Source organism: Lepisma saccharinum, chromosome 18, assembly GCF_977018435.1.
Source record: "Lepisma saccharinum chromosome 18, izLepSacc3.1, whole genome shotgun sequence".
Lineage (NCBI taxonomy): Eukaryota > Metazoa > Arthropoda > Insecta > Zygentoma > Lepismatidae > Lepisma > Lepisma saccharinum.
The window spans coordinates 8,018,001-8,045,546 of NC_139246.1; the positions used below are offsets into that span (position 1 = coordinate 8,018,001).

General features: G+C 38.5%; 2 protein-coding genes across 2 annotated transcripts in view; one reads left to right on the forward strand and one right to left on the reverse strand.

The window, feature by feature from the left end:
* The window catches only part of LOC146002372 (protein unc-93 homolog A-like), a 116,091-nt gene that overhangs the window by 43,075 nt on the left and 45,470 nt on the right, over nucleotides 1-27,546 (reverse strand). Inside the window, exon 2 of the mRNA XM_083140100.1 lies at nucleotides 12,461-12,912. Coding sequence (XP_082996226.1) covers nucleotides 12,461-12,622 — 162 coding nt within the window. The 5' untranslated portion in view covers nucleotides 12,623-12,912. The remainder of the gene's footprint in view (nucleotides 1-12,460; nucleotides 12,913-27,546) is intronic.
* LOC146002373 (protein spinster homolog 1) overlaps nucleotides 1-27,546 on the forward strand; it is a 407,500-nt gene that overhangs the window by 20,306 nt on the left and 359,648 nt on the right. The window lies entirely within an intron of this gene.

Here is a 27,546-nt window from a genome sequence, read left to right on the forward strand (position 1 = left end):
TACAAAGCTAGAGGCAGGACGAACCTAACAAAGGGAAGCACGTGTCGAACCCGGCCCTTGAAAATCCATTATGCGCCCTTTTAAACTCTTTCCTATTTCCTCGCCTGTCTACACTCTACATATTTTCCAATTCTGAGCCCGTGACAAGCATCCGGAACAGCCCCCCTGCCAGCGCCGCAGAATACCAAGCAGCCCTCACGTGGAGCCCACACTCGCATCTGTCTTCTCTCCCTATCGCAGTCAGTGTTGCCACAAGAAGGGAAATTTCCCTAACTGAAGGAAAATTCAAAAAACAAAAAATGGTCAAAGAGAAAATGTTATGAAAATTTAAAAATTACAGTAAAATTTAAAGATGGCACCCTAACATAACAACCTTTGATTTGATTTGAATTTAAAATTTTGGGTGCGTCAGCGCTTAGGCTATTTTACACCCGTCACATTATACGGGGTCCAGCCCCTTATCGTTACAAATAACAACTCTAACGTTGCAGAATTAAAATCATAAAATATTAAAATGTTCTGACTTTCGTTAAAAGCTGAGGCTGCAAAGGGGCACTCAGCACACATAAGGACAATACAAACAAAATTATACTGGCCATGGGGCCAGTCGCCAGAGCCTCGTTAGTCTTCAGTCCAGGGTGTACTAACGTGGAAGTGAGGTTGACATTTGGGTGTACTATGTGGAAGGTCACCCCTTACACCCCCCCTAACATAACAGATTCACGGTCTTTCAAGGGTGAAATATATTAGTTGTGCAAATTTCTTCCATTAAAAAGTACAATGATTTTCACAAGATATTGTTTTGAGCCCGCTTTATGCACAGAAATGCTAATCAGGACTGGACCTACAGTTAAAAGTGAGATCTGAACCACTATGTGCCTCCACTGGGGCTAGAACCCGGGACCTCTTGATTACAGGGCGGGGACGCTACCACTACGCCATCAGGAGGCCCATAACAATATATTTATATTTGGCTTGCGAACAGCCAATACCCTCCATTTTTAAACTTTTAGAATTATAATGCAAGTAGCACAAGCAGGCACGTATCGAGAAATATGTTTCGGCAGGGGGGGGGGGGTCAGAACAATAATAATAATAATGTTTAAATTAAAATAATTATATTAAATCAAATTAATGCTAATTACAATACACAAATTAATATATTATTATTACACGAATGGGTAAAAATACTGTATAAGAATAGATATAAGAGCGTATGTACATTACGTAGCTTATCTTACCTGTAGTTAAGATCGGAATAATTTACATTAAAACAAGTGCCCTGGCAAAGAATTTAATGTCAAATAGATGAAGAATTGAATATTTATCGAATAACAAAGATGATGTTACATGTAGTTGGAGAAAGTAAGTTTCTGATTAATATTTTATGCATATTATTTTGAGTAGTAGTGTACATAAATCTTCTTTGCAATATCATTCAAAGTCGTATGATCCAAATATAATCCTTGTCTTCCAATAAGTTCAGAGGGAATTATACAACAAAGGCTAAACGAATATATTTTTCATTATTTAATTTTAGTATTTGATAAGTCTTTCCGGGTAGAGGGGTCCTCTGGACCCCCCTAAATACGTCCTTGAGCACAAGCCTAAATAATAACTGTAGCATAACTTTTTTTTCGTATGTTGTATAATTTTCTCAAAGTACAGAATCTGGTATCTTAATTTTCTGATATTTTCAAAAATTAAATCACTCCAAGCATTTGGATTAACCAATAATAATAATCGCCGATGAGCGAAGTTTTATGATCGTAGACTTATTTTTTTAATATAAAGGAGAAAATGTACGATAAAGGGAAATTTTGCATATTGGAAAGGGATTTTATGTTCTTAGATTGTGGCAACACTGCTAGCTGCCCAGCGTTTCCATCAGGCACAGATCCAGTGGCGTGGTTCGCGTCACAGCCGTTGAGGCACTGCTGGCGACAAAAGAAGAGAGACGCTACCTCCTGAGCTGGCAATGACAAGCTCAGAAAATTTATATTGTCCCTCGCGTTGCCATGGTTACAACGAGGATTCTGGAATTGGCGTAACCGTTGATGTGTTTTCCTCTTCTCAAGGCGGAAGGAAAACAATAGCCCAGGAATCCCACGAGGCCGGGAAGGGATGAAGGGAACTAGGATAAAAAGTGATGCAGCTTGTAATTGAATTTTCGCCTTTTATCACTCAACGATCAAATGAGCATCGTTACGTTTTTATAAGTTCTTTCTTAATCCTGTTTTCAACTCTATCCCCTGGGACTTATGCTGAATTTTTGGGTTCGTGTGAAAAATAAAGTGCGGAAAGGGTTGAAGCTCGTCTCGTCCTTCAGTCAGTCTCGGCAACTTTTTTTTTTTAGTCCCACGAAGATTTGCGATGATATTACATTATATATTTTTTACAGTGTGTCACAAGTGTGTGTGGAACAGCTTCGCGTATAGACCGTGTTAAAAATGTAATCATAAACATTGGTTCCCCCGGAACTTTCTGTTTAGGTCATTTGCAGTGCAGTTCACAAGTATACGAAGTAAGAAATGAGCAGTTGCTTTCATCAGTTGCGCGACGATAGCGCCACAGACTGACGATAGTCAAGAAAAGTATCTTCAAGTTTTACCATGAAGGAGTGAACTTGTTGAATCCTTTGGATAAGCAACTGCAGTGCAGATTATTAAAGAACAACGTTTCTTCTTTAAAAATAACAAAACTGCTGTGATACGTTTAAAGTGTTCAGCGATAGTTCGACTCGCATTGTACATTTTCAAACCCGAGGATAGATGGCAGCACTAATTATAGTCTAATTCATTACACGTCTATCTCTTCTACAACCTTACATAATCTCATACGCTTGATCATACGGAAGTAGGCTACTAACGAAATATAATAATTCGTTGTTCTGATTGCTCCACAATAAAATGGTGATTTAATTAAGACTAAACCAGGTAACAGTTTCATACATCGGAGACACATTTCTTCAATTTTACACAAGAAATTACTTACGGAAATGAGTTTTTCCAAGGTTTACAACGTTCGTCGAGGTATTTTCTTTAATTGTGGAATATATTTGTCCGGGAAATCATGTATTTTTGAAGAGAAATATCTCACCGACGCACAATCGCCATTGCTTTCATTTGCATGCCCTACGACAACCGGATGCTGCGAACGTTTGATGACGTAAATCCCTGTCAGTGTTTCAACCCCCCCTTTTTTTACTATGGTTGCCTAACGTAACCTTATCGGAAATGGTTCGTGGGGCTATTCGTGAATGGTTCGTGGGGCTATCCGTCAGCTACCCGGGCTATCAGTCAGCTACCCGTATATAATGTATAATTTCCACCGGTGACGAACACAACCGTAAGTATTTTTCGGTGAAGAAGGTTGAAACACTGCATACCCACAACCTGAGTCAAGATGTGTCACGTTATGTGTGTTACGGAAGCGAAGAAAGGAATAAAAAAAAGCACTCAGAATGTGAAGAATTGCGTTTCTTTTCGTGTAAGAAGCATAATGGCACCTTGAACTATGTTCCGCAATACACAATTGGTAAGTACGAACCATGCGAAACCCAAAATATCCGATTTTAATGTGTCTCCGATCTATGAAACTGTTACCCTAAACCACATATATTTGTTTTGTGACGAGAGATTTCATCAATTAATATTTAAATGTGTGTTGTAGAGTTATTTGTTCAGGTATATTCAAGCATACAAGTTCTCATTGATTTATTCTGTCTCTAGGTCACAAATACAGTTCTAATGGCGGCCGCGAGAGATTTAAACAAAGTACCACTTCACATTTTTAAAAGCCGATAACTATTCAGCCGAGAGGTATAGCGTTTCATATAAAACGGTATTGCGTACATGACAATGGCGCTGCTTAAATACATACTTTATAACATGTACAATATAGGGATGGCCAGATCCGGATCCGGTTGGTTCCGGATCCTAAAATTGGGAATCTGACCCCGAAACCACGTAAATATGGCATAGGAAGAAACAGGGGGCATATGGCCCCTCTATACACCTGCAAAATTTCATGGAAATCGGATGGGGACACAGGGGTCAGATCCCCACGTCAATTTGTCCTCATCTTGACATTTGAGGCGGGTTTTGCCCCCCTAAAACAGATTTTTAGCCGAAACAAAAAAAACACGTATTTCTTCCTTTGGGCCCCTTTATACACTTGCCAAGTTCCATGGAAATCGGAGGGGGACACAGGGGTCAGATCCTTACTTCAATTTGTCCTCATCTTGACATTTGAGGGGGTTTTGCTCCCCTAAAACAGTTTTTTTAGCTGAAAAAAAAACATGTATTTCTTCCTTTGGGCCACTCTATACACCTGCCAAGTTTCATGGAAATCGGAGGGGGACACTTAGATAACCTCCCTTGTAATTGTACCTACTTTGTAATTATATAGCACTGCATATATTATAATGTTTTGTTTTAATTTTTAAAACCGTAACTGTAGAACAATTGTATATTTTTTGTATAACATTTCTATCTTGTTAAACGTGTTAAAGGTTTCATCCCGGAATGGAATGTCTCACATTTCTGTGTGTTTCCATTTCCAATACATTCGAATGAATACGTTTTCATGGCATTTACAAAATCACCTCTGACATTTTATGTTAAACAAGTAAGATTATTTTTGTGCACGAGTGTGTTAGCCGATGCGTAGCAATGTATGTTAGGAACAACACTTGATAAAAAAATCTTGGACTAACTAATGAAAAATTTCTTTGTAATCGAAGATCATAATATCTTTTAAGGTGTGGTAATATTATAATGGGATTGAGATACGAAACTCTCGGATCCGGAAGAATGTTTTAGTTTCAATTGTGAACACCGTGAACTCTCCATAGATGGCGTAACTCGACGTGCCTTTCATGCTGTATATATTACACATTGTAATCACAAAAGCTTACCGAAATGTTACAGGAAATGCTTCCGTGTAACGTACACTAGGTACTATAAGATTTTTGGAAGCATTTATGCTAGGAAATGCTTCTCTCTAAAGCTGATCTTACGAAACATCATGCATAACTCAGCACTTGTAGCTTCGGAAATCAATAATGAAGAATCGCGAGGGGGCGAAATAATCCCACTGGACACCAGGCTCCATCCGAGCTTCATTCGTCTTCAGGGAAATAGGATTAACGACTTCTTTACGAGGCAGAGCTGCAGTGGAAGAATGGAGAGCCTCGCTGCTCACGTAAACACATTAAGCCAATAACGTTTATCTACGGTCGGGTGGCACAGAGAGTGCTTGTTATTCAAAGATTCATGAAGCCAAAATATTAAATCCTCCGAGATCCACAGAGGGCTGACGACAATAATAGATGTCCCTTTTGAATGGATTAATTGAAATCCATCTGTTGAAGACGCTGAAATCCATTTCAAATCGCAGATGGGGAAGTTTATTAGGCGTGATGTTAAAATCCACCGTTGCGGAGCTGTGGCGCTGGTAATCACTCGTGGAGAGTTCGAATTTCAATTTTACAGTAACGTCTGTACTCTGGTTCGGTTATCTCTGGAGGAAGGGAACGAAAACAAGCCTCTGCGCAAGTAGTGACGAGAGACGACTCCACCAATGAACACGTGAGAGAGAACAGAGGCGCAACCACGATTTTTTGTCTGGGGGGGGAGGGCAAGTACCAGAAGGATAAACGTGCCAATAATAATAATAATAATATAAATATTATTATTATTATTCATTGTTATTTATTATTATTGGCATTTTTTCCTGGTATTTTTTCAACACGTTCAATTTCACATTAGCTAATATTGGAAAACAAGCACACAAGTTGTATTTTTGAAAGACACAAATAACTAATATAATTCTTTTTGTACAATTAATGATGGGTTAAAACAAGGAGATGCATTATCTCCATTGCTCTTTAATTTTGCCTTAGAATATGCTGTTAGGAAGGTAAAAGAAACTAACGAAGGACTAAAATTAAATGGTATGACTCAGTTGTTAGCATATGCAGATGATGTAGACTTATTAGGGGATGATATAAATACAATTAAGAATAATGCTAAAATATTTTTCAAAACTGCTAAAGAGATAGGTTTGGAAGTTAACAAAGAGAAAACTAAATATATGCTTACAGGCCGAAACCAAGTGTTGAACCAGTTTCCAAAATCAAATACTGTACTTAGGAGTAATATTAACAAGTGAAAATTATATTAAAGAGGAAATAAAAGTAGGCTTAATTCAGGAAATGCATGTTACTTCTCTCTTCATAAACTTTTCTCTTCTCGTTTAATATCTAAGAAACTAAAAGTTAAAATATACAAAACCGTAATTTTGCCTGTAGTATTATATGGGTGTGAAACTTGGTCCCTTAGATTGAAAGAGGAACATAAATTGAGAGTATTTGAAAATAAGATCCTTAGGAAAATCTTTGGACCTAAAAGGGATGAGGAGACAGGTGAGTGGAGAAGGTTACATAATTTAGAACTACATAATTTGTATTCATGTCCAGATATTATTAGAATGATTAAATCAAGAAGACGTAGGTGGGCAGGCGATGTGGCACGAATGGGAGAGGAAAGAGTATACAGGATTCTTGTTGGGAAACCTGATGGTAAGAGACCTGTAGGAAGGCCAAGACGAAGATGGAGGGACAACGTTGAGATGGACCTGAAGGAAATCGGTAGGGATGGAAAAGAGTATATAGATCTTGCTCAAGATAGGGATAGATGGAAGGAATGTGTTGCTCCAGCCATGAACCTTCGGGTTTAAGAAGGCTAGAGAGAGAGAGAGAGAGAGAGAGAGAGAGAGAGAGAGAGACATGTGACGTGTAACTTTCATGTGGAACATATGTTTTTCACATGTGCAACATGGAGCGACTTTCGTTCTCTTGCTCCAGAGAATCACAGGACAGAGTGTAGGTGATAGTGTAACCGGAGTTTTGGAGTGATAGGTACTGAGTGTTTCTCCACCATCCTCATCGAGGCGATTAGACAAAATTGGCATAAAATTTGCGCTAAATAACACAAATACATAATCAGTTTTTCCAAAACCTATTTTGCAGCCACTTAGGCATATTATTTCTTCTACAGAACTTAACTATATCGTGATTATAATGCTTATTGACAAAAAAAATCTCAACACAGAGAAGAACGCAAAATCCAAGTTTTCCTAAAATCCCAGAAGATTCCAGTTCTTGATTTGAAGTTAATTACGAATGGAAGAAAATCAATTTTAGTCAGCGAAACTTCCTAAGGGGTTTAGATGCTCGCCCCGTTTCCAGAGGATTTGGCGAAGGAATTAATTTGACCTCTCCACGTCCCAAGGAGCGACCTGAAACTGACAGAGAAACAAGGACGACGCTAAATATTCAGCAGCTTCTGGAGCCTCCGAACAGATGCCTCTTCTCCAGGCGACCGCTGTTTGCATATTAGGCGACGCAAGGCTTCCAGTCAACCTTGTCTCCAGCCAGAAAGGCAGAGGCGAAACTTTTTAGATCTCAAGGCTGCACTAAAACCAATGAGGTGATAGTCCAATGGGATATTTTGCTTTATTTTAATAATTGAAACTATCTGATTGTTCGGCGTTGCCTGGATATTTATTTATCCCAATCTTCTATTAGACAGGAAAATTATGAATTCTAACTATAGCGAAAAATGAACTTGGAGTTGAACGACATTGGGAGTGTCACTATTCGTGTTAGCGACCCGAAAACTATGGATTCCACACTAATATCGGTCTTTTTCAATTATTTTTACATGTAATTCCCTTTCTCACCCCCACCCCTAGGGCTGCTAGGGTTGTCTTACCCCCACTGTATTTATTTCCAGATTGTAAGTCATATATGTACCAAGTTTGGTTGAAATCGCCCCAGGATAGCAATATCGCACCTTCTGTGTAGACAACAAACTTCGCCGTGCTGTGTAGGGGGAAGTATAACTTGCAGGATATGACACGAAAATACCACGAAACAGAATACTATTTATGTCCCCTTCCCACTCCCATCCCTAGGGTGCCAGGGGTGTCTTAACCGCACATTATTTCTTTCGAGATTGCAATTGATGTGTGTACCAAGTTTGGTTGAAATCGCTCCGGGCGTTCGAGAGTTATGCCGGAACAAACACAGTTACATACACACATACATCCATTTTTATATATATAGACTTGCGCGCTTTCGACGTGGCCACGTCTTGTGCGCTCGCATGCGTGACCTTCGGCCACGTTGTGGATGCAATCATATTATAGATGGGTTCCTCTATGTTCCTGCATGTTGTATTGGATGAAATGGAACAAGTATATAAGTTGGCTAATTTGAAACGTTTAGAAAATTACTTTATGTGTGTACTCTAATATTATACAAATATTCAACACATTATTGTCTATTTTCATAATAATAAACTGGGTAAATATTGTCCGTTTCAAAATAGTTAGATATTTCATATAAACGAATTGAAGAGTGACACTATATTGGAAAAACAGTATTTACGTCTTTTGTCATTTTCACATTTTTAAACGTAATTTAAAAATAATTTTTCTCCGTCATTTCGTGCGCTCGCCGACGTGGAAAGTTTGGAAAGTTTTGAATGTAACTTTACGTGTGTACGGGCTCTAATATGGAATAAATATTCAAAATATTATTTCCAATTCTTTTAATAATAAAGTGATTAAGCAATAACCGTTTCAAGATAGTTAGTTAGATTTCTTGTATAACCTAATTCAATACCGACAGTAAAATGAAAAAGCAATGTTCGGGTCTTTGTCATTTTCACATTGAAAAATAATTGTTTTCAGACATTCCCCTCGAATTCATACCTCTCCTCTGTAATAAATTCTGACCCTCATATTTCGAAATTCGAAACGTCTATCATAATTCACTAACAGTAGTTTTCGGGGTGAAAATAAACTTTCTTTAAGTTCCCTAGCAACGTCCGTTTCCATGGACAACAAGAAGGACGGCAAGCTCTAAAGAAATTGTTTGTTCTTATGCCTCTAAACATTTAGTTAAAACAACCACGATATAGCTAATATTTTCGCATTGAGTTTACTAATATATACGTAATTGTATCTGGGCCGAAACTCCTTATTATGTAGATGTCACCCTTGTTTGAGCCACCTTTTCAAACCCAGGAGTTGATTCATCTGTGTGTTGTACATCTGTGAGAAATATAATGTATCTGGACAATTAAGAATTGAAGGAAACAATGTGTGCTGCAAAAAATGTCCGCGGCAACGGTTGCCAAGGACGTGCAAAAAAGGCATTTTCACCCTTAAAGAAGGGCATTTTGAGCGATGTCTGAATTTTCTCGGCCTTTTGGGACGAATTCATGGGGGGTCGTAATCGGGCATTTTCGCCTCCGGGGCTTCCTTCATGGAGAACATTTATGTTATTGAGTCAGTCAGTGGTGGGACTGCGGCTTTATATATATTGGATTATGCATCAATTTCTGGGTTAATATCGAATTGATTACATCAAAGGATGTTCTATTTCCAGTGTTCCATCTAAAGGAACGAAGATATCAAGAGATATCTCTTCCAGGTTGAACTTTTTAAAATATATTGAGGGTTTGGGAAATAAATTTTATACAGGTTTGTAGTGCAACAAAAGACTATCCTTTAATCGAGAATACCATAGTGTCTGCAAAAGATCTGGTGCGACAGTCTTCAAGGCTTTAAAACCTTATCACCTATGAAAGCGATGAGTATAGGAACTATCTGCTCATCAGTGAACTTTTGAACGATGCACAACTGTTCTCAGCGCTTGTCGAATTCTTATTACACTGATGTCATCTGCATATCTGTGCTGATAGTCGCGGTTGTCCAAAAGTGTCATAAAACGACGTAAATTAACCACATGTAAATTTTCATATCTGGTAGTGCTGTTATGTACAGTCAGCGGCAAACAAAATTAACACCTAGATCCTGAAATATTTGCTTCCCTGCAAGGCGTTATGTGTGTTGCCTAACTTTACGGCGATAAGTGGATTTTAATAGTAAATTTTAAAAGGCAAGTTCTCCCACCGCCGTAGAGTTAGGCAACACTCATGATGCCGTACTGAGAACCGAATATTTCATGAAACAAGTGGTCCATTTTTATTGCAGGTGACTGTACAATACATTAGGACTCGAGTAAGTATCTTTCAACAAATAAATAAGATTCCACAATGTAACAGTAAATCAGAATTATATGTATACTACAAAAGGAAGAAGCGAGATGTGTTGCGTATATAGCTTGAAGACGAACCAATCAAAAATAGACGTTAGAGCATGTAGGGTTACCATGTTACAGTACATTGTTTAGTTTTATAACAACATACGTGGAGTACCGTTTGTAATTTTAGTGTCAAAGAGGCCTCATGTTCTTGTAATTACACGTGATGTGATGATTGGCTCCAATACTACATGCAGTTTTCGTTACCTACCCTTATATCGTAACGATCCGTAGTATCTTTTAATTATTATGGAGAACGAACTCCAACTTCCAGTCATTCAACCATCGTTTTCCAATCAGGAAATATTCAGAAACATCACAGGAATGCAGTGTCAGACAGCACTGAAGCTCTTCCTGGTCATCAGCTGTAAACAGACGAAATCCAGGAAGAGGCTACAGGCCTGACTGTGCATTTGTTTATTAAATTGAATTGCAATAAATGTCTGGGGGGCAGAGAGTTCGGGGTCAGTTCTAATTCAGTTATTGAGGAGCAAGTTACGATTGAATAGAGAGAGAGGAGGAGGTTCTAGGGAGAGCGTGTTAACGCGAGTCGCAAGTCAGACTCTACGTACAGTCACAGGCATAACCTCTCACGGCAGATCTTCAGTTGCAGTACAGAGACAGGTATATCCTTACATTACCCATGCTGATCCAATCTTTAGGGGTGTGAAACTCAAGTGTCATGTGTTGCCATTCAAGTGTGTAAATTTAGTACCTCTAGCACCTTACCACCAAGCTCACCAAGAGCAGAGAGTGCTTTACCATCAAGGATGAATGATGATTAGTGAGCTACATTCCCAAAAGATCCCACATACCTAAGGGTATGAGACGATATATTGTTTGACGTTCGATCTCAGCGCCAAAGCTTTTTCAGAATTCCTGGTTGGTTAACATGCTGTTTTGAATGAAAATATTTAGAATGGTTCCTAAATAAGTTTTTTTTCGAACTAAAACATTGAATTGAAAAACGTCTGAAGTCATTCGCAATGTTTATTGAATAATTTATGTTCAATGGCATATTCGGTAATATTCGATATACCGTTCAATGTCATTCGGAAATACAGTTGAACCTGAGTTATACGTATGTCAAGGTGAAGAGAAAATAATAGGCTACGTTTAACTGAGAATTAGTTACAAATCAGATTTAGAACCATGTCATATCATTATTAAGATACTGTAATTGTATCTATTTTGAGGAACAAGATATACGTAATGCAGATTATTTCTGTCAAAATGTGGCAAATTAACGAATCTAAAAGTGTGATTCTTAAATACATTATGTTTGCCACTTTATTAGTGAACGCTTTGATACTGAAATACTACAGTAGACAATATAGGTTTATCGTTTTAGTACTCAATTTTTTTAAAAAATGTCTAAAATAGCATTTTTTTAGTAATGATTGTGCAAAGTGTGGTATAAGCGATGCCTAAATCTCCAGCTATTTTATTTTTATATGGATTAGCATCCACTTTCCGTATAAATTTTACTTTGTGTTCAAGCTTGTAACTTTTCCTCTTTCTGTTTTCCATGGCCAACCAGTAGCAACTCAAAACTCTCACTTCTGTGACATTGTTGTAGCTTGGTTTCATACAAATCAACTGTATTTCATGAAAATTAGTGCGTATAACATCGAATTATGTATAAATGCATTATGTACAAATAAGGTTTAATAAACACGTTTTTAAATTATACTTTTACGTATAAATCAGAATTACGCAGAACTGAGTTAGGTATGCAGAAGCAGTCTCAACTGTAATCTATATTTGAAGGACAAGGAAGATGTTAATTTAAACTTGATGAAAGAGGAAGGATGACAATACACCTACATGAAATAAACTTCATGAAGAAGGAATTGCTCGAAGTTTATTTTTGTAATTTTGGAGGAAACATTTTCCTGTTTTATATTGTGTACTGATGGCTGTATTTTGTTTACGAAAAATATGCAAATTTACCAACCTGAAGCATCAGAGAATGAAGCTAAGACTAAATCCTACATACACAAATGTCATCATATGCATGTTTCTTTCCTGCATACGTACTCCGGACAACAATGTGCAGATAAGAGGTTCATTCTTCGAAATCGAGAAAGTTGTTTTTTCATAGCGATTATGAATATAAGTTCATTCCTAATAACAATGGAAAAGGGAAGCACAAAGTGTACTCGTTAAGTTGTCCTTGCCTTGAGTCTACGTAAGTATAAGGCGCTAGAAACTTTAACAAATAGAGTAGGGCGGTTTCGTATTGTTTTTCCACTAAAATAGCTTAGGGAATGGAACACTCACCTCGACAGCGAAGTCATCCCAGTTTGCCACGTGACCATGCTGGTGCACATGGTGGTGGTGGTGCTGGTGGCCCACCAGGTGATGGTGCTTCGAACCCAACTGCGTGAGAGGACGCTCGTCGCCCGATGTGGTGCAGAGGTGAAGATTGGGCATCGACCCCATTTCCCTCCTTGGTGTAGGTCACGGTATCTCGGAGGTCAGGGCTTCAACTCGGCAGGCCCATGGTGCTTGCCGTTCCGATCCGCATGTGTCATGCACTACGCTCACTGTTGTGCACGGAAACACTGTTTTTTGTCCCACTACCCGGCGCCTACACCACAACTTCACTGCCGGCCTTCCCCCGACGACTGGAACTTCTCAATTGCGATGTCCCTCTTCGCGTGTGACGTAACTCAAAAGGCGTGGTTTGAAGGCCTGACGTGCGCGTATTGAAGTTTCCATGACAACGGGCTCTGGAAAATAAGAAAGGCTGCAGTTAAGTGAGGATCAAGAGGGAAAAAATGTGCATTAAGAATAAATTAAGATAATTCTAATCACCTCTGGGATTGATGAGTGTAAACTGTGTGCGAGGGACTTACATTCTACAAGCTCTGTAATGATACTTTTCGTGGCGCAAGACCTTTTCAGGACCCTGGCTTGTCAAGCGACTTTTCGTAGAGTGCTACGTGATCAGGGCATCGTATTACAGCTCCGCCGTTATCTACCTTTCTGGAGGGAGTTAGCTTCTTCTTCTCGCCGACGATGCCAACACCGAAATTGCCGACCTCCATGGAAAAGTGGTTAGCACAGCTCTCTATGACGTCACGGGTCTCGGGTTCGAATCTAGCCTGAGGACGAGTGTTCTTTGTGAATGTCGCTTCATCGATATATCATATCACTCACCCTCTTTAGCGAAAAGTGGCAGAAAAGCGAAGTAAAATAAATGAAATCAATCAACCAATCCCGAAAGTTTAATGCTCCTACAGGAGATCGAAGAGTGACATTTCGTCACTCTTCGATGGTATGGTGATATACATTCGGCTACGCAGGAACCCAATATTTATTGAGAAATAAAATAAGCGAACTAGCGTATACGCTGTAAAAATACATGACAATATATTAAAATTCGTAACATGACAGGTAGACTGTTAAATTTTAACGGTAGAATGCCCTAAATTGTAGAGTAACATCTGACAGTGTAAACACGTTTGTTTCGATAAAAATGATATGTGGAAAGCAAATAGAGTTAAGGTGTAGCACATTTTTAGGCAAAGAATGGAATACATAGCTTAAACTGTAAGGGAGAAATATACTTAACACGCCATTTCTTCAAAACTACATAAGATATTTCAGTTCTGTCCTATTTGATCATTTTTATACGTGAAAAGGTATTTCAAACTCAAATTAGAAAACAAAAATCCATTGTTACTGTTATTCACAAGCGCAAATTGGAAATTTCTTCATTTTCCCTTTAAGCATTATGGGATAATTTTATGAAATGTGCTATAACTCTTAAACCACCACTCTTTTCGTCAAACAAACTGATGTACACTGTAAAATGTTCACTAGTGAATAAGAGTTTATGACAGTCTTTTTCCGGTACCACTACGAACAGGCACGTGATCCTCCCTCTAAATCCGCTAATGTGTGTGTGTGTGTGTGTATAGGACTATCTGTAGAACGTGTCTATTCAATATTCCAAGCGGTTGTGTCATGCATGATTCTCCTTCTAGCCAACGGATAGATTTGTAGCGATGTAAATGCGGATGCTCTCGCGTAAGAAATGGTTGCGTCGCTTTTTTTAGTAAATTAACAGACAAAAAAAGGCATAAAAATAGTAAACCTGCATAAATAGTTGGCGCTAAACGAGGCTGGAAGTTAGCCAGAACATCTACTAATGAGTTTGCAACCTTGAGCATTTCTTCTTTCCCGTTCGGGGAAGAGAATTTCCACCAGATGAAGCAGTCGGCCAGTGAGAAGAGAGACATTTCAATTACCCGGCTTCTGAAAAGCGTTTTTTCTTCTTTAGCATCCCCTCTAGCCCCCCTCCCCACCGTATTTCGTTTTTCTTAGTTTTCATTTCTATAAATAACCTCCCTGTATTGTATAGGGAGAATTATTCGAATTGAATACTCTTTCTAAGTGCAGGTTCTACAAGCTACGTATCCTGTGATTCTCATATGACAAATGGCGCAACCACAGGGGGCATTGCCCCCCCCCCCCAACCTTCGACGGAAGTCAATTCTAGGGGGCGCAAATATTGACCGCCAAGAGCACCTGCAGGGGGGCACACAGGAAAATTACCTCCTTCGATTTCAAATTTTATGAAAATTAAAATACATTTTGTAAAATCTTCTGCTTTTCTCAGTTTCTTCAAGTTCAGAGCGGCGGGAGTCGGCCACGGATGCCGAGTGATGTTAGTGGAAAAAGTTGTATAAGAGAATGCCATGGCTCGCTTCGTTCGCATTAATGTCATGTATTTAAATAATATGTGTTGTATATATGTATTTAATACATATTGAATACATACTCAATTTAGTGTTAGCATGTTGCATATGATTTTTCTTATTTTATGTCGCTCCATGTTGCATATGTGTAAAATATATGTTGTACATGATAGTTATACATGTTATATGTACAAAAATAATAATCTTCGGATTTAACATTCATTTTCTGCCATTCAAAAGGACAGTTTGTGTGCTTCTTTTCCATCATTAGCTAATGTGAAGTTGACGGTGTTGAAAAAAATATTTTAAATCGTTTGACTAAACAAAAACTTTAGCACCAACTTTATCCCCTTTTTGCGTAATTTATGAGGATAATAACGTCTTTGATACTACTACTACTACCACTAGGAATTGTAGCTTTCCTGGCGATGTGATTCGAACAGGTGTTCTCGTGTTACCAACCAGGTTAGTAACCCGAGAACACCTGTTCGTACTACCACTAGTAATAATAATAATGACATTATATAGTTATTTCAGTAAAACCTGTCTATCCCGGAACATGATGGTTCCGAGCAAAATTTTCCGTCTTAACAGTTTTCCTTCTTATAAAGGGTTGACTTGAAATACAGTACAGAGCGCTACAGGAAATAATGGAAAGACAGATTTACATTTCGCATTACTTATAATGTAGAGTACTAATGCATGTACGTACATGAATAAAAATGCGATACAGTCGCAATAAGCATAGCAGAGATTAAAAAAACTACACAACATATTGGTACACTTTTTACAGTATTGTAAGAACGTACAGCACGTACTTATGTATCTTTTCGAACCCGGGACCCCTGGCGTCGTAGCGCGATGTGCATAGAGAGAAAGAGGAAGATTGAAAGATGGAATAAGAGAGGTGAAGAAAGATTGATATAAAAGTGAAGAAAAAGAAAGAAACAAAGAGAGATAACAAGAAAAATAGAAAGATGACGAAAGAACAGTGGAGAAATAGGCAAAGAAAGGTGGAGAAAGTAGATGAAAGAAAGAAACGGAATCGTAACAGCTATGAGTATTGTAGCGCATTCTTTCATATCGACAATGTTACCGATAAGCGAGTGGCAACAGAGGCATGTTCCACTTGCAGTATTGCATTGTTTGCTTGCGAGCGAAAAAAATAAAGGAAGAAATTTCCGTCTTACTTAGAATAAAAACATCTCGTTGGTCTTTAAATGGTGTTTCGTTTCCGCGTTAAGGAGGTTTCCGCCTTAAGCAGGTCATTTTCAGGTATAAAATCGGCCCGATCTGGGGACTTTTTTTTCTCTCTCCATATTTACAAGTTTCCTTCTTATAGAGGTTCCGGCATATGCAGTTTTTACTTTATTATTGTTGTACTTTGTACGTTTATCCTGGTACTTGCCCCCCCCCCCCCCTTAGACACAAATTCGTGGTTGCGCCTCTGCATATGACGTGAAAACATTTCAATAAATTTGAAAGCGAAATGAATACAGTGTTGTAATTACCATCTTCGAGAATGATATCCTTCGTCAGCCCTCACTCTGATCATCGACCAACAAATCACTTCACTTGATATGTTGACGCATTTCGCGTCAGTTATTTCGTTACTGCCAATCAAAACTGGACACCACTCTCCACCAATGAACATGGCGCCAGTTCGTAGCAATGAACAAGAGTAATTGTAATGCATGAAAAATTGATAGTTTTAAAACTTAGAACACTATACGTGATTTGACTGTTTATGTTCTTTTCAGTGTATGTGCCACAATAGTATGAGAAGAAAATGAGTAATCCGGATTATTAAATAGTGAGAATGCCAAAACACTTAGATTTTCCAAGAAAATCTGAACTTGATAATACATAAGACGTGAATACATTGATTTCGTAATTTTTGACTGTCATTTTTTTTTTACAATGTAGATGCATACGAAGACCCTCAAAAATAGTGGCAAGTATTAATGAATAAATCTTCGTCTACTGTCGTTTAACGTGAGATACTCGTACATTGTGGGTAGGTACAATTGTACATTGTTTTAAGCATGAGTGTCATGCCGGAACACAAGGGGAAGCTAATATTTCCACCACGCGAATTTTGCTTCCTAGTGCGTTAACTTCATGATTTTCCTAGGTAACAATGTAATTTATTTTCAATTTTTCATAAAAATATTCACAGTTGATTGAGTTGGTGTTTTAAGTCCACTTTATGCTCAGTAAGGCTAATCGGGACTGGACCTACAGTTTAAAGTGGGATCCGAACCACTGTGTATATTCACAGCTGAAAAATCGAAGAACGAGAGATGGTAGGGTGACCCTCATGAGGGCAGTCTTCACCCTCACCATCCGAAGACTTGTGAGGGTGAGGGTATGTGAGGTTGAGTGCCAAAGGCGAATCGTGAGGGTGATTGCGAAAGCCGAGCCGTGAGGGTGAGGGAGGTTGAGGGACAATAACCACCTCTAGGCCTGACAGCTTCCCCGACCTCATTCCTTTCGGGTAAGCTAGGGTTAAGTCTGGTGACTTCGGAGCGCAGTAGTTCATGAGATGTATTGATTTTCAGAACATTGATGTAAGCAGTTCATGGTGCGTTGTGCAAATTCCGTATCGAATACGGGGTGTATGGGGTGACCTTCTGGTAAAGCACCCACATGTCAACCCCGTACTTCATCCCGGGTAACTGTATCTTGAAGACAGCCTCCTTCATCCAGTCCAAGATAATCCTCTGTGGAGTTGTGTTGTCCTGTGTCTGTCCTTGTATGTACTGAGTCTGAGTGTTCCTTTACAGCGTCAGCTTTTAACCTAGGTAAGGATATTTTAGTCTTGTAACGGTATATTTTTGTGCTTTTAAGCTGATTCTCAGCAACTTACACAATATACACTACCATACATTTTTGAATCCTTGTCCCGAGGTTCAAAACTTGCAGTACCTGAAGTTCTGTGGATGCTAGTTTAGGCAATAGACACGTACCTCTTCAAATTACAACTTAACGCCCATTTCCTTTTAGATATATATAGGTTTATTCATATTATATTTACAGAAGTTAATTCTTGGCCGTTATTCACAACATTACATTCCGGTGTACCCTGTCCCCCCTTCCCGAAGAGAGTGTGTAGACTCGCGTAGCCACTGGCTCCACGAGTAAAAAAAAATATAACCCTCAGTACCAAAAAAGGTGGCTGAAGGTATGTGTGTTGTGTACCCGGTTTCCCACATGAAATAAACTATTGGAATAATATGAAAAGAGCAAGTGTGTGTATTAAAAGAAAGAAAGTTAACATCCCCGCCGTCGGTTCACATAATAAGGAAGGAAAGCTCGCCCAGTCGCTCCCCTCAGAGAAGAAGATACCTCTTACATTGCTGTACTCCGTCAAACATCTGAGGCCGACTGCTCCCCTGCCCTTCCTATTTATAGGCCCCGCTAATGACCTAAACCGTTACTGGAAACTTACCGCTCCCCAACGGCCAAGAACTCAAACGTACAGGACATAGACATAGGCATACACAATTTATAACATAAAAAAGGATCCAGTAATGATCGCATCATTACAGTCTTCAGATACAGTATAGTTCCAGTTCTTTTTAAATACGAATGAACGAAGAGTTTAAAAATTTTTTAAAAAAAAAGGTTTTGAAACTTATTTTATTATCTTGTTCGGGCGTGTCCTCCATTTTGTTTTAGTCAAGGGCCTTATTCCTGTATTGTGTGACGTGCAAAAATAGTCTGTGTACTGAATATTTAAATTAAATATACGAGGGTAAGTCAAAAATTATCTACACTTTTGCCACAACTTTTCTCAGGTTGGCCACACTGCCCTCAGCGCTTGTGTGCTATAAGGTTGTACGTACTATGTGATCATGTGGTCGAGGTTTGGTCTTATTGGCTCCATTTTTCTTTCTTTTGTTACAGATTAAACATGGCCGCTCCACTGGCAGTGTGCACCAGGGAAGATCAGCGATCAATGATCCGATTTCTCTGGTCTGAAGATGTGTCAGGGGTTGAAATTCATCACAGCCCCTCAGTACAATTCAGGGACAGCTCTTTACCACGTAGAATTGTGTATAAGTTGTTTGAGAGCTTTAAAATGACTGGACAAGCGTGAAACACGAAGCATAGGATGCCCATGAACCTCCACCACTGATGGGAAGATTCAACAAGCTTGAGAGATGATTCTGATGAACCGATGCTCACCCATCATCCAAAGAGATTATTCTGACATCATCAGATGTACTGAAAGCCTGCGATGAATCTCAGTCCCTGACACACCTTCAGACCAGAGAAATAGGCACGGATCGTTGTTCTTCCTTGGTGCACACTGCCAGTGGAGCGGCCATGTTTAATCTGTAACAAAAGAAAGAAAAATGGAGAGATTAAGATCAAACCTCGGCCACATGACCACAAAAGTACAACCTTATAGCACACAAGCGCTGAAGGCAGTGTGGCCAACCTGAAAAAAGTTATGGCAAAAGTGTAGATAATTTTTGACTTCCCTTGTAATCCCATATATTTTTCAAATTTATAAATTAATTAATGTTAATTGACTTATTAATAATTTATGTATATTTTAAATGAAAAATTACATTAAGAATAATTAATTTAAACATCAATATCGAATTAAAAGCCTCACGATATGTCCCCATTTGTCATTAAGTGCCTTATAGGCATTGAAATATTTTAATTGGCGGATTCTATTTCTCCAGAGAAGCACACTCCAGCCTCACTTCATTTGAAAGAAAACTTTGCAAAGGTTTGCATAATTGTTTCTCAACATATAAACCCTTGTTCTCCCGCTTTGTTAATTGTAAACCACGGCGGTACACAAAGCAACAGCTTCACTTAAAAATTGCTCGAAGGTACGTTTCTATCGGAAAAACTACACCTCTTTGTAGGAGGCTCGTTTAATTAAACTTCCACTTTCATGATCTAAATTAAACCAAAGGGAAGTCAAGCACCTGCGCTTTGGGAAAGCAAAAGGAAGCTTGCCTTTTACTTAGTGCACCCTTAGCATAGCAATATTGCCGAAGGGAATATTGCCTTGTTTCATCTTGTAGACATCCATAATTTGAAACGACTGTCTCTTGTTTGTATGGCTCTTATTCTCTTTAGAGAGTATTAGCGACAGAATTATCATATATTTTTCCTTTCAACTGAAACACCGAGCAAACTATTGGATACACACTGCGTAACAGGCCAGTTCCCAGGATTTTTTTGAGGGAGTTGTCAGATCCAAAAATTGTTTGTGTGTGTGATATTACAAAATACAGTACTTGGAATGTTTTTTTCTTAAATGTTAGATTTTGTTTAATTATTACTTTCTATTATTAATGATCAATAAGATTTCATACTTATATTGTTTCCGAATTCGTGTTTTATCTGTATTTTGTATAAGTTGCTATACGGCCCGTGCCCATGGTTTCAGGTGGGCGGATAGATCGGAAAATTTGGAAACAAAGGTAAAGATCATAAATGCTATGAGTTTCATCAAATTAGGTTATGTTGCTTTTCTGACAAGTTTGTCTAATCGTGACGATGAAGATGACCGATGTTAATTATGAAGGAACACACTCGCAAAGAACACCCGTACCCAGACTGAGATTCGGAAACGGAACCTGCCTCTCTACGCAACAAACACATTCACTTACGCAAGGACAAAATTTAAAATTTTACAAGTTTGAAAAATTGACGATGATATTTTCGTACCTTTTTATTGGTTCATATTTAAATATTTCATGGTTCGAGGGGGGAGGGGCATGGCCCCCATAGCCCCTCCCCTGGGTACGGGCCTGCTGTATAAATGTATTTGCTAGCTGTTATTCTGATGTGATAAAAATAGCTAGGGCAAGGATTTTAATGCACAATATAATACTACGAAATGCTCTTAAAAATTCAACAATGCATTAAAAATCACAAAATGCTAGAGGGAGATTATTTCCGTAACATCTTTGGCTGTTATGCATTTGAAGCTTCGGAACGAGTTACAACTCTCGAAGCAGCCAATTAACCAAGCGTGCCGCTGACGTCATCTCAACCCTGAACCTATCGCTAAGCCCCTTGCTCACGTTCTACACGCCCACTAGGCTCGCTAGACAGACTCGCGCAGTCCGCTGGAGATGTCCCGAAAGTATTTCGACTCTACATATATTTTTTGAAATGTTCTTTCACAACAAACAGCCTTTACAGCCACAACTTTTAACTACGGTATGGACATTTTATTCTCAGAGATAGTATAGTTCTAGTTCTTGTTTCGGAATCTATGACTGCATAAGTTTTAAAAATTGATTGAGGAAGATTTTAACGGACATATTTTTTTTTTTGTTAAGGCCTGACCTCAGTTTTGCGTTACTTTACTCTATATTGTGTGTTGGGCAAAACCATCCTCCGTCTTGATTAGTTCATAATATGACAATCAAAAAATGAATCTAATCATGCAAAATTAAGTAATTAAGCAATGGATGATATTAAACTTGACGTCATCACGCAGTGCACTGTGGGAAGAAGCATCATGAAGTCGGGCGAATTGATTCACACGCGTTGCGGAAAGCGTATGAGAAATTTGCGATAATTTATACTTACACATTCCTTATATGATCGTGAAAATCATACCATCACTTCGGCAAAGACCATAAGTAGAATGCTTACTCGACGCAGGATCTGATTTGATCCGTTTGCCCGAAACAGCGTGATTTCGCGCAATGAATTGTGAGGGAAGTTGTTCGCTGAATATCATCCATTTCTTAGCTACGAAACCTAATTCTCTAAATACCACTTCATACTTTGACGGATAGTTAAGAGACATCTAATGCTTATAATATTCATACAGTAAATCCTCGTTAACACAAACTCGCTTAAGGCGAACACTCGGTTAACATGAACAAAATGTTGGCCCCGGCAGGGATTGTATTATATCTTACAGAAAGTTTTATCGGTTAACGCGAATTTCGGTTACCACGAATTACGAACTGGTTTTTTTTTTAGTCCGTTGCGTCATTAGATCTCATTTAACACGAACTTTCAAAAGTTTTTCATAATTTTTTTCTGTTGTTCCTCTGCTAGGTATGTAAGAAATCGCTCAACAATCTCTATCATCTTGTCAACAATCAACTTATACAGTATTGTAACCAACAGATTCAGATCAACAATGTGTTCAAATGTGCTTTTCTATTCTTTAAGACATAGCCAGTACGAGTAAAACAAGATTAAAACTTGTGTGCAATTGCTCGACAATCGCGATGATCGCGTTAACAATGAGTATTTAACCAACAAATTCAGTTGTGTGTTCAGATGTGTTTTTCTATTCTTTAAAACGTAGAAGACTGAAACCCCAAGTATAGCCTGACAAGTTAAGTCCCGATATGCGCAGATCACTGCGGAGCACTTCCTATTACGTCATCCTCCCCACCACTCTTCTACTCACTGGTCTGGCGTTGAGAGTACCAGCGGTGCCAACTCAACAAAATTAAGCTAAAACAAATATGACAAACAATTTTCACTGTTTAGCGTGACTGTGCATGCAGGCTCCTATTATATCAGTGGTTCATTTCATTTAATCCGGCCTTTGAAAATGCGTGCGGTAAACTGTAGTATTACGCACGTGCGTTAAGGTTTATAACGAAGAGAAACTACAGGGCGAATGACTTCATTTTCTAAATGCGACGTCGAGCAGTGTCCAGTTTTTTTTGTTTTTTTTAACTAGTGAGGTGGTGGTTCGTTTGTTTATCGTACAACAATCACCACGAGAATGCACTCTGATAACACGCTTGCCTGTGTTCTTTTCTAAAGCATTGAAATGTTCATGCTCTTTACTCTTGGATGCAAGATTCTTACTTTGAAAGAGATGGACTTATGGACGAACGTGTAGATGAACTGATAATTAGACTTGGTGAAGCCGAATCAGACACGGACACAGATTCATCGTTAGACACAGACTCGGATGAGTGGGAGAGTGAAACTGAAGAAGGAGAACTGGAAAACATTTAGAAGGTGAGCTCAGTTCTATCGTTTATATATTTTTCATTTTTCTATCGTTTTATTTCATACATTTCTTATGCTGGTAAGAAATATCCCTAATATAACTTAATTCCTTTAAGGTTTAGAGGGAAAATATCAAAATATATTTAGAATTTAGCGTAATCAATAGGTAGCGTAGGTGACGGGATACTAATTCATGCCTTTCACATTCAAATTTCGTTGAAAATTCTCAGACGATTCCGCTCCCTCCAGGTTGCAACACTGCGAACGAACGTCGCCGCAGACAATGGAGTGGGGAAATGTGATGTGAGGTGCGCAAACAATGGATTGCAGCGTCTTGTTTTTAAACTTGTCAAGTTATAGGAGTGTGCTTGATGGGATACAAGCTATCGCCGCATACTGGGAACTGTTTTTCACCAGAAAATGATCTGTGAATACTTTTTTTAAAAAGTTAATTACTGTAGTACTGTAGTAGTGTTTTCTATGATGACATACATAACACGTATTGTAAATGGTGAATGGTTAATGTGTAGAAAGAACTGTATTGCAACAATAACATTTGAGTCCCCTGTTAGCACGATTTTTTTTTAACACGAACTCTTGATTTTTCGGCCCCTTGGGATTCGTGTTAACGAGGGTTTACTGTATTATTAACACATCATGAACTGAAGCTGTGCATATTTTTGGAATCTTATTGAAAAAGAGTTGTGAACTTGTTCGTTCTTACATAAATCCAAGGAATAAGGTTACCAGAAGGGTAAAGTTGGGTAAACACTGTGAAGGAAATGGAACCAAATGAATATGACAATGAAAATAAATCACAAAGGATTTGGTGGACCTAAGCAGCAGATGAAAGTATCTGTGAAATGAAATGGTTCACTAAATGAACTCAGATATCGATTATGCTCCGACCATGACATTTACTTACTTTTTCATCCTCTGAAGAAAATTAATCTTCGTTCTTCCTTCCTCTCTCTCTCTCTCTCTCTCTCTCTCCCTCCCTCCTTCTCTCAACTCTCTATCTTTCAAGATGCGGTGACGTAAAAATATGACAACTGTTAAGGTTCAAAATACGGTATGAGCAGTGTTGGATACATTTTCTCATAGAAATGTACACACTATAAATTCGGTGTTGAAAAGTTACTTTCTCACGTAATTGAGTTCAACTTACTTTGCACAAAAGTAACTCGGTTACACTTCCTTTGAAAAGTAACTGGTGTTACTTTTTCAGTTGCTTTATTCTACATTCGTAGGTACGTTGTATTCATGAATGATGAAACAAGAAAAATATGTTGGTTTGAATCACGAGCGAACTGTTGTTTTTTATTTATCGATTACCATCTGATGACATCCTGAAATTTCATTAAATTTAATAAACCTCTTGGCCCGTCCCGATGGCGCAGTGGTAACCGTCAATTTGTAATCAAGGTGTCCTGGATTCGATACACAATGGAGACAAAGATACTTTGGACACTGGAGACTTTAAACTGTTGGTCCAGTCCCGAATAGTCTTTCTGTTCAGAGAGTTCCCTTAAAAAGCAACAATTCTAATTCATTTAACAATCCTGCTATGTTGAAATAAGAAGTTATGGTATAGGAATAGTTTTAGAGCTAAGAACATTTAAAGTAAACCAATAAATTAAAAAAAATGTATGCCAAGAATAAGAATTAATAAATGTATACATATGAAGATTAAGGATGGATTTCTACCTTTCTTCAGGATAGGATCCAGGCAAACCCCCCCCTCCCCACTTCATTCGCGCACGGAGATCCTCATTGATCCCCACAATATCGACCAGCAATATATGTTCATACATGGCACGCGCGTTTTGTAAATAACAGTTGATACCTCATATAAATTTGAGCTATATACAGTAGAGTGCTGCAGCGAGAGGATTTCGTTCGAGCATCAAATAGTTCGCATGGACGACGCTAGATAGCGTACGGAACCGAGATCATCTTCGTTCGAGCGAATAACGCTCGAACAGGCAAAACGAGCGGTATATACTCGAAGCCCAGTAGTACACGTATAACAGTAATTTCTCTGTGGTAGTGGGCGCTCAAATATGGATAGTCAAGTGAAAAGACGCACTGAAATTGAAATTTAAGTGAACGCAGTCATCATCTCCTGCTAAAATGTAGTTTAGTCTATGTTACGAATAGAATTATATATGAAAATAAAATATATGATTATGGGCTGAAACTTCCAAGGCGGATATTTATGTCTACGATTATTGTCACATTAAAGTGTAATTCCATTTTAAACGCTGTAGGGTAGGGAGACTGGAACGAATACGAGCGAGCGAAAGTGATCCTATGCAGTACTCTAGAATACAAGCTCTCCTATAATTTTTGTGGTGTTTTTAACGTTTTCATCTTGACTATCCCTGGTATTATTCGCATAGACGTGTGCACTCTTGAACTCACAAGAAAGTAACAGAACTCTATATCCAGGAAGGCCAACTGTCAAAACCTTTTCTTCACTCGGAACCTTCTCCGCTTCCAGAATGAAACTTGCCAAATGTTCACCTTCCAGACCTTTGTAGGTTTCTGCACTTTACAACAGAATAAAGAAAAAACGACCATTTATGAACATTTCCTCTTTTCCTTTACTGTATCCTCCCCTCGCAGTCGAAAATGACGTTCAGAAGCCCTCGATCTAATGGGGTACCCAAAGGTACGCAATTATTGCCGAAGCGATCTCTTTCTGAATTGAGAACGGACAAAGAGAACGAGAGAGGAATCGAGCAATTTTCCTTCCTTCATTTCCAGAAATATACAAAGCTGTCAAGATGCCCTTCTTTCATCTTCGTCTTAATAGCATCTCTGAATAGGAACTCAGACTTTCTCCTCCAGCTCTTTTATGTCGACACCGTGGTTGACTTCCACGATTTATTTCCTAGCGGAGTTGACTCTTGTTCCCGCTGCCAAGTTTCCGGACGGTAATATTGGGCTGTAAAGATCCCGGTAGCATTCTTTATGGACTCTCGAGATAATAATATCAGACAAGTTATTACAACTCCCGTGTGAAAATCCCTCACTCTTTTATGATTTATTGTGAGGTTATGGTACCTTCTAACCTTGAAAATCGCAAGCTACACATTTCTTGCATCTTTTTGCGAGGTTTTAAGGATAAATTTGATGACAGGACCTTGTAGCTCTATGACATAGACTGTCTTCGAACTGAAACACTGAACTGGTTTCTTTTTCCACGTTTAAATACACTTTCTTTTAAAAAAAAGATGGCTGTCAAAAATCAAACATGGCCGCTGCTGACTAATCGTAAATTTACATTATTACTTCTATCTGCGAAATCATGAAGCAGATACCTTTTGAAATCTAACTATTAGAGCTCGAGCATAACGAAATATCATGTCTTTGAAGTCACAGGTTGTGCAAATGGCGACCAAAATCAAATATGGCCGCTACCTGTGACCTGTGCTGTGACTCTCAAATTTACATGTGTTAAATCAAGAGCACATATCCTTTGAACTGTAACATTTAGGTCGTGAATGTAATGAAATGTTATGTCTTCAAGGCCATAGGCGATGCAAAACCAAGATGGTGGCCTAAATAAAAAATGGCTTCTGTTCTTGACGTGTAAATTGCTTCAATTTGCTAAACCGTAGATGAAGAAAGAATTATTATTTTTCTTAACGAAAAATGATGTGATTAATATGTCCTTCAAATCCTTCTAAATGAAATATTTATATGATATAATGTCAGATCCGACTGGAGATTTTGACGAAAAATATCATTCAAAATGTTCGTGACAAGTTTTTCAATGGTTTTCACTACATTCTATATGCCCTGAAAAAATTAATGTTGGAGCAGGGTGTGTGTGTAAGGGGGGGGGGGATTATGGAGGCTTTTGTTTCAATTGTGAATCTCTCATTCCTAAAAATAGAGTCAACTAACATTGTGATTGACAATTTCCACGCTAATATCTTTGCCATCTGCCCTGTTTTCATTAATTTCTATCCAGCACCAAAACACGCTTTTGGAACACATATATAGTTTTACCAGGCACCAGACAGCCTGTGCTCAAATTGTATTCCCGAAAGAAAAGATAGTAAACAATCGTCATAATACATTTTCCCCTTATTTGGAAAATAAAGATAAATTTATCTGTGCGAAGAGAATACACCAAGCTGAAACCGTATGTTTTTGCCAATAGGCTTGGGACACTTCATCAAAAAGATATCATGATACTTTATAGACAGCGACCATTAAACATCATATCTATCCTACTAATATCATTTACCTTTGTTATTCATCTTTCCAAATTACTTTGAGCTTATTTACACTGCCATTCGCGTATCTCGTCTTAATCTTCAATCTTGCACACCTTGTGCTGCCATCTATATTCCACCTCGGCAAACTGTTTACATGACTTAGTCCCATTGGGTACGTAACCAAGGGTAGAAGGGCACTACGATGTGTTGAAGTCGTTCAAAGCATGGTAAAGGTGCGAAAGAGTAACATGTACTGCATAGGCGTAGCTACGGGGTGTGCCGGGTGTGCCTTGGCACACCCTAATGGGCTGCTATATAAAAGAGAATTAAAGACAGATATTTCAATAAGAGAGAAAATAAGCGGAGTTAGTAAGAAGTTGAAAATGTCATTACTTGGTACAAACGTGTGCATTATCGCTGATGAAACGGGTGTCTATAGATTTTCGATTTTTTGATG